Below are 13,330 nucleotides of genomic sequence, written 5' to 3'. Positions count from 1 at the left end.
ATCAAGTGTAACAGATGAATCCAGTAAAGATTGAGGTCATCAAATATGCTGAAGTTTACTCAAGGGAAAAAACGTTGCTTAGCATTTTAAAAGTCTTGACACTCGAAGGTCTGCTCTATTGACGCAAAATCCACCGTAGTATTGTAGTTATAATCCAACTATAGTCCTGCTTGTGTGACCTTGGGATTTGAGTCTTCTCATCTGTAGAAGAGGGTATATATAATAGTGCTGTTTCCCCAGCCTCAGCACTCTTGTAAGGGTTGTGTGAAATGGATGCTATTAGTGCTGGCAGTTATCAATAGGGAATGGCTTCTTTTCTGGCCTTATAGTAAATGTCAGAAGAACTAAGGTGTCTGTAGCGGTGGTTGATGGGCCGAGAGGGCAAGCAGCAAATACTGGATTATCTTGGGCAATATGGGGCTCGGCTCTGTCTGTGGCACTGACCTCCTGTGTGACTTTGGGGGAAGTTTCTTCCTCTTTCCGGAACCTGCAATTCCCAACCGCAGCTCTGGAACGCTGAAGTTCCCTGCTGCCCTACCTCCTCCTGAACACTTCTGCCAGGGTGAGGTCGTTTGTCACGCTGGGCTTAGCGGCCTACAGCAGAGAGGGAAAGAGCTATGGGGCCTGGAACGCCTGGTGACTCTGCCCTGTCTCTCCCCCCCCCCCCACCCCCCCAGATATTGCTGTGGGAGCTCCATTTGAGGGCCTGGGCAAGGTATACATCTACCACAGCAGCTCCGGGGGCCTCCTCAGGCAGCCCCAGCAGGTATGAGTGCTCGGGGACAAGTCTGGTACTCCTCTTCCCCTGGGGCCTCTTCCTCTAAGCATACCTCGGAACCTGTCCCTACCGCTTCCTCTTGGCCTCAGATAATCCATGCAGAGAAACTGGGACTGCCTGGCTTGGCCACCTTTGGCTACTCTCTGAGTGGGAAGATGGATGTGGATGACAACTTTTATCCAGACCTGCTAGTAGGAAGCCTGTCAGACCACATTGTGCTGCTGCGGTGAGCTGGGAGACCGTGGGCAGGGGCATGGCCGGCCGGCCGGCCTCTATCTTCATCTTTATGGTGGCTCGGCTCCGCCCACTTCTTCAGTGATCCATAGAAAACCTGAACCCCAGTCCTGGCCTGGAATATGCAGGAAATACTGATATCTGCCTGTTTTCTTGTTACTGTAGGGCCCGGCCTGTCATCAATATCCTCCATAGGACTTTGGTGGCCAGGCCAGCTGTGTTGGACCCCTCGCTTTGTACAGATACTTCTTGGTGAGACCATCAGCCCAGTTCTTCCTACACACTCCTTATGTATAGGCAGGCCAGGAAGGGCCTCAGGCCCTAAGCCTTCTCCCCTGCCCACTCCCCCCATCCACCCACCCCACTCCACCCCTGGCCCCTACCGGCTTCTCCTGATGCTCCACCATCAACAGCTGGATTCTAGGAGCAGTAATGCTTTCCCTATGCAATCTCATTTAAAGTCAAAGTTCCTTGCAGGAGCGTATGTGTGAGCACAAAGTAAGGAACAGGAGCTCTGGATCAGCCCCTCCTGGCTGGGGGAGATCAGGGAGAATGCCTGAGGAGTGAGGGCAGGAAGGGAGGGGATAAGGGATGCTCCTGGGCGGATGGGTGTCGGGGAGAAGATTCACCCTGGGCAAATTATGAGCCTGAGGCTCAGATAACATATAAAAGGTAATAACCAATGCACAGGGGTCTTGAGATGATCAAATGAGATAATATACAAAAAAGTCCTAAGCACAGTACGCTGTACTTTGTATTTAAAAACAAACAGTTGCTAAGAAAGTGATAAAGACAGCAGTGACCCTAAGGGTTTTCTGTGGATATCTGTGAGATAGCAAAGGGGACAGAGCTGAAAAGCATGGGATGGGTGACAAAAGTAAGATCTGGAGATCCCAAGACCTGGACTGGGCCATCAGTCAACTGATAACACCAGATGAATCCTGCTCCCTGGACCAGTTTCCTCACTGGTGACCCCCAGAAACAGTGAGTGAGAACTCACCACAGCTCTGTAGACTTGCCCAGTTCTGCTCCTGCCTTTCTCAACAAGGGTCCTGAGTTCCCTTTGCCTAGCACAGGAGTGAGAAATAGGACATGGCTGTCCCTCCCACTGTGACCAGGCTATGCTATGCGTCCCCCCAACAGTGTTCAGGTGGAGCTGTGCTTTGCCTACAACCAGAGCGCTGGGAATCCTCACTACAGGCGAAACATCAGTGAGTGCTGGGCACATGGTGTTCAGGTGGAAGGGAGGGAGATGAAGGATGCTCACCTGGCTGCCTGCTGACTGCCCTGTCCCATCTGCAGCCCTGGCTTACACACTGGAGGCTGACCGGGATCGCCGCCCACCCAGGCTCCGATTTGCCCGCAGCCAGTCGGCTGTCTTTCATGGCTTCTTCTCCATGCCAGAGACATATTGCCAGACACTGGAGTTACTGCTGATGGTGAGGAAGGAGCTGTGGGGTAGGATGGGGGCTCTGCGATCCCTGAAAAGAGGTGGCCAATGCCCCTCCAAGTCAAAGATGAGGGACAGGGGTGTCCCCAAAGACAGAGTTTGGGGAAGTCAGTCTAGTGAATATGGATTGGCAAGATGGTAGCCTGCACATAGCTTGTCACCCATGGTAGGAGGAAGATAAATCCCGGGGTGGAAATGGAGTCAAGAGACTTATCACCTAAAAAAGAGGTGTTGGTTCTGGACAGTCTGGAAAGAATGGGTCCGTGACTGGGGCAAGCTCAGTTCTTCTTTGGGGCATCATGGTGTCGGGTGTGGGGGCGGGGGTGGGGTGGGGTGAGGTGGGGTGGGGAGTGGACCTGGAGATCCGTAAAGTAAAGGGGGGCCCCTGTCTTTGGGAAGGAGAAACGTTATCTATCAAGGAGGTTGGCAGTACAAGATGGTAGGATTCAATTTAGTGATTGGATTAGTGGGAGTTCAGCTTAACTTGGGGGTTCAAGGTAGAGAGAACCCCTGCTCCTCCCTAGGGCTTATTCTGGCTAGGGTTTATCAAAATGAAAGGATTCAACATCGTCCCCTTCCACAGGACAATGTCCGTGATAAACTCCGTCCCATCGTTATTGCCATGAACTACTCTTTACCTTCGCGCATGCCCGATCGCCTCAAGCTGGGGATGCGGTCTCTGGACTCCTACCCAGTCCTCAACCAGGCACAGGTTCCGGAGAACCACACTGAGGTGAGAAAGGCCTCCCCTGGGGCCAGGAGGGCTGTGGGACCAGAGGATGATGTGGGGTGCAGCCCCTCAAGCCTCCCACTGTTCCCAGGTCCACTTCCAGAAAGAGTGTGGGCCAGACAACAAGTGTGACAGCAACCTGAGGATGCAAGCAGCCTTCGTGTCTGAGCATCTGCAGCCTTTAAGCAGGTGGTATCTGGGTGGTGACACTGATTGGTCCAGGGCTGGGCGGGGCATCATTGGCTGACAGAATTGGGGTAAGGCCTCATGGGCCAGGAAAGGGTAGAAGTGAGCAGTTGAGGCTTTAATTAGCACAGGTTAAGACTGCAAGGTAAACTAGGCATGGTGACACACATGCCTTTCATCCCAGAACTAAGGAGGCAGAGGCAGGTGGAGTTCGAGGCCAGCCTGGCCTACAAAGCTAGTCTAGGACAGCCAGGGCTACACAGAGAAACCCTGTCTCAAAAAACCAAACCAAACCAAACAAACAAACAAACCCAAAAAGACTGCAAAGTATGAGCTGGTTGGTACCCAGTGGCTTTCCTAGCCCTGGAGGCCTGAGGGACAGAAGCTCGGGGGGTGGGGCTTTTGGCTTAGCTCTGGGCTCCTGTCTTCAGGCTCCAGTACAGCAGAGACACTAAGAAACTCTTCTTGAGCATCAATGTGACCAACATCCCGAGCCGCGAGCGGGCTGGGGAAGATGCCCATGAGGCACTGCTCACCCTGCAGGTGCCATCCGCCCTTCTACTGTCCTCAGTGCGCCCGGTGAGTGCCTGCTGTCCAGGCTCAACCCGAACCTGGCTTCCTGTCTATGTGTACCCCAAATGTATATGAATTACCCTACTTGAATTATCCCTCTTTTGTGGGGTGCTGACCTCCTTCCGGGCGGGGCTACCTCTGCTGCTTGATAGCCAAGCCTTCAGAGCTTCTAATTGTGCTCCATAAGTAGACTGAAGACAAGTATAACCCTGACCGTATTTGCTTTCTATCCTCAGGCTGGGACCTGCCAAGCTAATGAGACCATCCTCTGTGAGCTAGGAAATCCCTTCAAACGGAACCAGAAGGTGAGACCTGGCCACACATCCTCCACTCCTGGAGGGTCCTTGTGGGAGTTCCTAGCCATTTTGCCCAGTTCATGGGGGTTTCTTGAAGCAAAGAGCCAGAGTGGAGGAGGGGAAGGCCCAGCAGGGGGTGAGAAGAGGCCCAGACACTAAGAAAGGGAGCTACCAGGGAGCTATGCATGACTCTAGGGGAGGTCACTTTGCCTCACCCCTATACCTAATGCCACCTCTTTCATCTGATGTCATACCTCAACGTCCCCTAATACAACAGCGATGCCACAGAAAGGGAAATGCAGATTTAGTAGGTTTCAGTAACCCGCTTAAAGTTGTGCAAAAGAGATCCCCCAATGATGTCACCTGAAGAAGAGACAGGGGAAGCAGAGATGGAGGGGTGGGGGTTTCCTAGCCTAGATCTTCCCCCATGCTAAGGCCCCCCTGCTGCATTTCAAATCTCCTTTCTGCTTTCCTGGCCCTTGCGCTAGATGGAGCTGCTCATTGCTTTTGAGGTCATCGGGGTGACTCTGCACACGAGAGACCTTCTGGCAGTGCTACAGCTATCCACGTGAGTGACCCTGTGAAGCCAGTGTGGCCAGGCCTGAGCTTCTATCCTGGGTCTCCTTCCTAGCACCCGCATTTTCTCCTCAGGTCGAGTCACCAGGACAACTTGCAGCCCATGACGCTCACTTTGGAGGTGGACTACACACTCCAGGCCTCACTCAGCTTGTGGGTACCACTCCATCCCTAGTCCTTTGAGCCTGAGCCAGGGCCTCCCCGCCCTTAAGGTGCCTCCTGAGATCCTCTGACACGTCTCTTGGCCCGGTATTCTCCTGGGTTACCTTTTCCTAGTAACAATGGTCACTCTCACAGTTGTGTCATTATTCCCTGTCTGGGGCTAAGGTGATGGCCTGCCTTTTCTTTTCATTTTCCACATTATTTTCTTGATACTTACTGTTGTGTATGCGCATATATGTATGATGGACGTTGGCATGTGCACATGTGAGAATGCAGATATGTGCATGCTGTGGAATACATGTGGAGGTCAGAGGACAATATGAGGTGTTGAGCCTTGTTTGAGGCAGGGTGTCTCTTTGTTGTTGGCCATTGCATACACTAGAATGTATATGCCAAGCTGGCTGGCCCATGGGTTTCCTTAGGGATCGCCTTGTCTCCACCACCCATCGCACATTAGGAGCACCTGGATTACAGACGCATGCTCTGGTACACAGTGTTTAGTTAGGTTCTTAGGGGATTAGAACTCAGGACCTCACACTTGCTTAGTGAATGCGTGACTCACTGAGCCAACTCCTCAGCTGTCAGCACCCACCTCCCCCCAACACTTTAAAAAAATTTTTTTTTCTAAGCTGGACATGGTAGGCAGAGGCAGGAGGATCTCTGTGAGTTCGAGGCCAGCTTGGTCTACAAAGCGAGTCCAAGGCAGCCAAAGCTACACAGAGAAACCCTGTCTCAAAAAACCAAAACCAAACAAACAAACAAAAAGGTTTTGTTTGTTAGATTTATTTTATGTGTATGATGGTTTGCTTGCATGTATGTATGTGCATCATGTGCATGCCCGGTACCCATGAAGGTCAGAAGAGGGTGTTAGATCCCCTGAAACTAGAGTTATAGATGGTATGGAAAAATGCCATCTTCCAGTTCTTTGGAAGAGCAATACGTGCTCTTATCCTCTGACCTGTCTCTTCAGCCCCTCCCCCACCTCCTTGAAGGCCCACTATGCAAATATGTCAAAGACATCTTTTTTTTTTTACTATATTTATTTTTATGTATATGAGCGCTCTATTTGCATGTACACCTGCAGGCCAGAAGAGGGCATTGGATCACATTACAGATGGTTGTGAGCCACCATGTGGTTGCTGGGAATTGAACTCAGGACCTCTGGGAGAGCAGTCAGTGCACTTAACCTCTGAGCCATCTCTCCAGCCCCCAAAGACCTCTCCTTATTGACTTTGCATCACTGCCCCGCACTGTACTGGCTATTACTAACTCCACCTTACAGGCGAGGAACCTGAGGCTCAGAGGGGATCAGTAGTGTGTGTGTGAGGCCACACAGCTGGTGCATGGCAGAACTGGGGTTTATGCACCAAGGGAACTGTAGCCATCCAGCCTTGGCACCACAGTGCCCCCCCTGGCACCACAGTCCCCTCTGGCGGGGTTCTGGCCTCCTGTCTGCCTTGACTCCGTGTCTTTCTTTTTTTTTTTTTGGTTTTTCAAGACAGGGTTTCCTCTGTGTAGCCTTGGCCATCCTGGACTCACTTTGTAGACCAGTCTGGCCTGGAACTCACAGCGATCCGCCTGCCTCTGCCTCCTGAGTGCTGGGATTAAAGGCGTGCGCCACCACGCCCGGCTCTCCGTGTCTTTCTTACCCTAGGATGAACCATCGGCTGCAGAGCTTCTTTGGTGGGACAGTGATGGGTGAGGCTGGCATGAAAACCGTGGAGGATGTGGGAAGTCCCCTGAAATATGAATTCCAGGTAAAGCCGCCTCTGGGGTCCTGCCTGGTGACTCTTACAAAAGGCAATGGGGAGACGGTTCTGAGTCCGGGGTTTAAAAGTGGGAGGATTGAGGGTCCTTGAGTTGGGAGTGGTTTTCCAAACGATGGTAGCCATGACACAGAGGTCATGTGTGCCCACAGGTGAGCCCAGTGGGAGATGGGCTGGCGGCCTTGGGCACACTGGTTCTAGGTCTGGAGTGGCCCTATGAAGTTGCCAATGGCAAGTGGCTGTTGTACCCCACGGAGATCACGATCCACAGCAATGGGTCCTGGCCCTGCCAGCCATCTGGAAACCTTGTCAACCCTCTCAACCTTACTCTCTTGGTAAGTTCATCATCACGAATGGTCCATGTACATCTCATTTGCATGCAGAAGGGCAGAAAGGCCGGTGTCTTTCCCTGCCACCTTGGTCCTCTTTGGGAGCCTGATTACCCTCGACGCCCGTCCCTTCTCTCTCTCCCCCTTTCTCTCTCTCTGTCTCTCTCTCTCTCACTCTGTCTATCTGTCTGTCTCTGTCTGTCTGTCTGTCTGTCTTTCTCTGTGTGTTAGTGTCTCTCTCTCTCTCTCTGCCTTCCTAACAAATCTGTGCCCTCTGCAGGTCCCCGGAGACAAGCCACCATCTCCACAGCGCAGGCGGAGACAACTGGACCCAGGGGGAGACCAGGGTCCCCCACCTGTCACACTAGCTGCTGCCAAAAAAGCCAAGTCTGAGACTGTGCTGGTGAGTGGCCAGGCCAGAGGTGGGGGAGGACTGCACAGCCTGTCACAAGGCACATGGGCATCAGGGGCGCACGGAGACTACTCACACAGAGACAGCAGTTTAAAGAGGTGCTGTGAAGTTGGGCCTCAGGAGCCTCCTGACAGAAAAACAGATTTACCTCCTACCATAGGAGCGTCCAACACAGTGGATCCAAAGAGGAACTGCTGCCTGGATTCCAAGGCCTCACATCCCATTGGGGCCATTCAGCTTGGACATTTGGGCTGAGGAGGGACAGGAGGAAGTGTAGAGCAGAGTGCTCTAGCCAGGAAGAGGTTGAGAAGCAAATATGTGGACCCCAGGGGAGGCCTAATTGGCTAGAGAGGTTAATGGGCATCCCAAGACAACAGACAACACCCAGCATGTTTGGCTTTGGAGAGGTTCCTGAGGCTGGGCCTTGCCAGCCTTAGCCGGGACTCTGTTTCAGGTTTGATTCTCTGAATCAGATGAGTTTGGCCTGAGAATGCATCCTGAACGTATATTCATGAAATACAACGTGCGCATGAGCAAAACAGTGAACCAGATGCCTTCGTTGCTCAAGGGTGGGGTGGAGTCTAGAAGGGTAGAAGCTAGGGAGAGCTCTCTCATGCTGTCTGTGTAACCTCCTGTCCACCTCAGACCTGTGCCAGTGGCCGTGCCCGCTGTGTGTGGCTGGAGTGCCCCATCCCTGATGCCTCTAACATCAGCAACGTGACCGTGAAGGCGCGGGTTTGGAACAGCACCTTCATTGAGGTTCGTGCTGGCTTTGGAGGTCTTTATTGTCGCTCACATGGGGCGGGGAGAGTGACAGGAAGGGATTGAAGATTGAAGCTGGTGTGTGTGTGTGTGTGTGTGTGTGTGTGTGTGTGTGTGTGTGTGTAAAACAGCATCATGTTCTGCACAGTTGTGTGTCTGTCACTGTGGGCCACATCGGTGTTATCTATGTAAATGTGCAATGCTTCCAAAATGACCTCTCCTGTGTCCTTTACATTCCACCTCTGTGCCTTTGGCCTTGGTCCTCCCCCGACCCCCCGGGAATGCCAGCTCCCCCCACCCCCCATCTCTGTGTGTGAATTCCCTATTCAGCCATCAAGGTCTCCACCGCCACCAAGAACCGGGGCGCTCTCTCCTGAAGGACACACCCCTTTTCCATATGTTAATGAGTCACCTGTCATGCAGGGATAGGTTACAGTTACTCTCGTGCCAGCCTTCTCTTGCTACCTCATCTAACCTTTTATTTATTTTCTTTCTTTCTTTCTTTCTTTTCTTTTCTTTTTTTTTAAAGACTAGACTATAAATCTTTCTGGTCCCTGACATTGATTTCTGTAGTACCTACTCAGTTTCCAGCACTGGGCCACAAAAGCCACCTTAGGTAAATGAAGGGGTGTGGCTATGTGCCAGAAACAGGTGCTGGGTAAATTCAGTACAGACAGTGACCTCCTCTGTCTCTGCTATCCCTGTCCTGGCATTAGCACAGGACCCAGAGCACAGCCGAGTGAATGGCATGCATTTGTGTGTGCAGGCAAGGCTGGGTGAGGGATCCTTTGAGGGTGCTGCCTGGTGGAGCACTGAAGGGGGTAGAGTGTATATAGTCAGGAAGGAGACTGAGAGAGACTTCAGCTGGCTCTGACTCTATCTTCCTGGTAGGACTACAAAGACTTTGACAGAGTCAGGGTAGACGGCTGGGCTACTCTGTTCCTGAGAACTAGCATCCCTACCATCAACATGGAGAACAAGACCACATGGGTGAGTAGGTATGCTACCTAAGGCAACAGCCTCAGGCCAGGCCACACAGCACAGGGCATCTCTAAGAGGACATTGATGCTGGTCCTGAGGATACAGGCCTAGTTTCTTGGGAGCCAGGTCAGGGGGATCATTAAATCCCAGGCCTGCCTGGGCTATAGCGAATTCAAGGCCAATCTGGGTAGCTTACTGGTGTTCTGTCTCAAAACTAAAAGTGAGGGCCTGGAGAGATGGCTCAGTGGGCAAAGGCCTTGTTCCACAAGTGTGAAAACCTAAATTCTGATCCTCAGCACCCAAGCACCCAGTTAAAAGCTGGGAGTGTTGGCCCGTGTGCCTGTAACTTCAGCTATTAGCCAGTGAAGGCAGTTGGACGCTGAAGGCTTGCTGGCCAGCCAATTTAGACAAAATAACTGCAAATTCATTGAGACACACTGCCTCAAAAAGCAAAACAAAAGACAGGCGTGGTGGCACACACCTGTAATTCCAGCACTTGAGAGGCAGAGGTAAGTGGATCTTCATGAGTTCCAAGACAGCCTAGTCTACAAAGTGTCATATTTCTTATTTCAACTTAGAACATGTTGCCCCCTTTGGAATTCCCTGAAACTTACTTGGACTGGAATAATCTGAAAAGATTTGGCAATGAGAGAATATTGGCTTTTTTTTTTTCTATCCATAATTTTAATTAAAAAAAAAAAAGATTTATTTATTTATTTATTATTAAGTATGCAATGCTCTGCCTGCATCTACACCTGCAGGCCAGAAGAGGGCACCAGCAGCCGGGCGTGGTGGTGCACGCCTTTAATCCCAGCACTTGAGAGGCAGAGGCAGGCAGATCGATGTGAGTTCGAGACCAGCCTAGTCTACAAAGCAAGTCCAGGACAGCCAAAGCTACACAGAGAAACCCTGTCTCGAAAAACCAAAAAAACAAAAAACAAACAAACAAAAAAACAGAAGAGGGCACCAGAGCTCATTATATATGGTTGTGAGCCACCATGTGGTTGCTGGGATTTAAACTAAGGACGAGCAGCAGTCAGTGCTCTTAACCTCTGAGCCATCTCTCTAGTCCCCATGATTTTAATGTTTTTGTTGTATGTTTATTGTTATACTTATCCCCAGGCACTCTATACCTTTTCAGCCATACATACATATGTTGTTATTGTTCAGAATTTGTTTGACTGGTTTAGTTTTGTGAGACAGAATCTTTCTATGTAGCCCAGGCTGGCCATGAGCTCATTAAGTTGCCCAGGCTAGCCTCAAACTTGAGTCAGTTCTCCTGTATCAGCTTCTAGAGTGCTCCACCATAGCCATCTCTTTTTAATTTTTATTTATTTACTCATTTTATTATTACTTGGGGGGTGGTTTTTTTTTTTTTTTTTTTTTTTTTTCAAGACAAGGTTTCTTTGTATAGTCTTGGCTGTCCTGGACTCTCCTTGTAGACCAGGCTGGCCTGGAACTTACAGAAGTCCGCCTGCCTCTGCCTCCCTGAGTGCTGGGGTTATAGGCATGAGACTCAAATGCAGGTCCTCTGCAAGAACAGTAAGTGTTCTTAATTGCTAAGCCATCTCTCCAACCCCAGGGACAGGGGACAGGGTTTCTCTCTGTAATCATGATTGTCCTGAACTCAATTTGTAGACCAGGCTGGCCTCGAACTCACATCGATCTGCCTGCCTCTGCCTCCTGAGTGCTGGGATTAAAGGTGTGTGCCACCACATCTGGCTTTACTTTATTTTTAAAGATTTATTTATTTGTTTGTTTGTTTGTTTTGTATACAGTGTTCTGCCTACATGTATACCTGTATGCCAGAAGAGGACATTAGATCACATTACAGATGGTTGTGAACCACCATGTGGTTGCTGGGAATTGAACTCAGGACCTTTGGAAGAGCAGGCTGCACTCTTTCCCACTGAGCCATTGCTATGGCCCCATTTCATCTCATTTTTAATTTAAATTTTATTGTACTTTTTCTGGGGAGGGAGTGTGTGTGTGCCCAAGTCAGAGGACAGCTTGTAGGAGGTTGTTTTCTCCTTCGACCATGTGTGAGTCCTCCCACTCGGGCTGTCAGGCTTAGCAACACGTGACTTCACCCTGTGAGCCATCTCAGTGGCACTATTGATTTGTTTGGAGGGACATAAGATCTCACTATGTAGCCCAGGCTAGTCATAAACTTTTTTTTTTTTTTTTTTTTTTTTTTTTTTTTTTGGTTTTTCGAGACAGGGTTTCTCTGTGTAGCCTTGGCCATCCTGGACTCACTTTGTAGACCAGGCTGGCCTCGAACTCACAGCGATCCGCCTGCCTCTGCCTCCCGAGTGCTGGGATTAAAGGCATGCGCCACCACGCCCGGCTGTCATAAACTTTTAGAACAATATTCTGGTGGGCCTCCCAAGTGCTAGTATTAAAAGTTTGAGCCATCTGAAGTGGCTTTTACTTTCTCAAAGACAAAGGTCACAAGGAACGAATTGAAATGTTAGACTATGTGAAATTATAAATCCATATACAACAAAGGATGATAAGTGAAAAGGATAAGTTCCAAAGGAATATGACAAGGTGTGGATACATTTTTTAAAGAATTCAACATAAAAGATAATATAAAAAAGGCAATGTATATGAGATGAAATATAAGTGTTTAATTTACACATAAAGAAAGAAAATAGGGGCTGGAGAGATGGCTCAGCGGTTAAGAGCTCCGTCTGCTCTTCTAGAGGTCATGAGTTCAATTCCCAGCAACCACATGGTGGCTCACAACCATCTATAATGTGATCTGATGCCCTCTTCTGGCCTGCAGGTGTAAATGCAAATAGAGCACTCATATATAATAAGTAAATAAAATCTTAAAAAAAAAAAAAGAAATGAAATAGGAGCTGGAGAGGTGACCCTGTACTAAGGGCATACACTGCTCTTGCAGGAAATTTTAATTTGGTTCCCGGTACACACATCAGATGGCTCCAGGTGATCAGACAAAGCCTCCGTGGGCTCCTGTACTCACAAACACACATCCCTACACAATACATACATGCCTATACATAATTTGATATAAAAAAAATAAAACTTGATGGGCAGTGGTGGCGCATGCCGTTAATCCCAGCACATAGGAGGCAGAGGCAGGTGGATTTTCATGAGTTTTCAGGCCAGCCTGGTCTACAAAGAGAGTTGCAGGACAGCCAAGGTGGTTACACAGAGAAACTCTGTCTCAAAAAACCCAACCCAAACCAACCAACCAGCCAAACAAACAAAACCCTTTAGCTGGGCATGCTGGTGCACACTTTTAAACCCAGACCTCTGGAGGCTGAGGCAGGAGAATCGCTGTGAGCTCAAGGCTAGCCTGGTCTACATGCTGAGTTCTAGACCAGCCAAGGCTACACAATAATGAAACTGTGTCTCAAACAAACAAACAAAAACTCTTAAAAATAAAAGAAATAAAAATAACCAACAAGATAGCCAGGCGTGGTGGCGCACACCTTTAACCCTAGCACTCAGGAGGCAGAGGCAGGTGGGTCGCTTTGAGTTCGAGGGCAGCCTGGTCTACAAAGTAAGTTCAGGACAGTCAGGGTTACACAGAGAGACCCTGTTTCAAAAAAACCAAAACAACAACAACAATACCAAAAAAACGAACAAGAGCTGTCTGCCTATCTGATTGGAAAATACTAAAAAGAAAAATGCTGTCTGGTGATGCCAGGTGGTGAGAAATGCTACTGACTGGAGTATAAATTGGTGGCTCCTTTGTGGAGATGAGTTTGTCAATATTCATTAAAGTTTAAAGCACCCATTCCCTTTGATCTAGCACATGCTCCTATATTTCAAGGAGCTAAGAGGACAAGCATGCAAAGATAAATATGTGGGGTTATTTTAGAGCATTGTTAATAAGAGCAGGGAATTGGAAATGATCTAAATGGCTGTCAGTGGGAGATTGGCTCGATAAAATGTGGTCCATTTCTACAATGACTGTGTGCTCCTCAGAAGAGGTCAGGTTGGCCTTTATCAATTGAGAGGGGAAGTTGGTGTTTTTAATAATAATTTTTTTTAAAAACTGGGGACGATGATACTTGTAGACGTATGTGCGTAGTGCGATCCCATCAATGTGCATCAAATGTA

General features: G+C 49.4%; 1 protein-coding gene across 2 annotated transcripts in view; it reads left to right on the top strand.

The window, feature by feature from the left end:
* Positions 1 to 13,330, top strand: part of Itga3 (integrin subunit alpha 3) — a 31,975-nt gene that overhangs the window by 15,767 nt on the left and 2,878 nt on the right. For both annotated transcript variants that reach the window (XM_051158356.1, XM_051158355.1), the window contains 16 exons: positions 678 to 766; positions 868 to 1,004; positions 1,178 to 1,264; positions 2,156 to 2,223; positions 2,315 to 2,451; positions 3,046 to 3,195; positions 3,284 to 3,381; positions 3,810 to 3,957; positions 4,188 to 4,256; positions 4,736 to 4,815; positions 4,899 to 4,976; positions 6,640 to 6,742; positions 6,904 to 7,086; positions 7,361 to 7,483; positions 8,138 to 8,251; positions 9,146 to 9,244. In XM_051158356.1, the coding sequence (XP_051014313.1) occupies positions 678 to 766; positions 868 to 1,004; positions 1,178 to 1,264; positions 2,156 to 2,223; positions 2,315 to 2,451; positions 3,046 to 3,195; positions 3,284 to 3,381; positions 3,810 to 3,957; positions 4,188 to 4,256; positions 4,736 to 4,815; positions 4,899 to 4,976; positions 6,640 to 6,742; positions 6,904 to 7,086; positions 7,361 to 7,483; positions 8,138 to 8,251; positions 9,146 to 9,244 (1,763 nt within the window). The remainder of the gene's footprint in view (positions 1 to 677; positions 767 to 867; positions 1,005 to 1,177; positions 1,265 to 2,155; positions 2,224 to 2,314; positions 2,452 to 3,045; positions 3,196 to 3,283; positions 3,382 to 3,809; positions 3,958 to 4,187; positions 4,257 to 4,735; positions 4,816 to 4,898; positions 4,977 to 6,639; positions 6,743 to 6,903; positions 7,087 to 7,360; positions 7,484 to 8,137; positions 8,252 to 9,145; positions 9,245 to 13,330) is intronic.

The sequence above is a fragment of the Acomys russatus genome, chromosome 16 (assembly GCF_903995435.1).
Source record: "Acomys russatus chromosome 16, mAcoRus1.1, whole genome shotgun sequence".
Lineage (NCBI taxonomy): Eukaryota > Metazoa > Chordata > Mammalia > Rodentia > Muridae > Acomys > Acomys russatus.
Note: the sequence above shows the minus strand (reverse complement) of the source record. Positions and strands in the feature narration are given on the sequence as shown.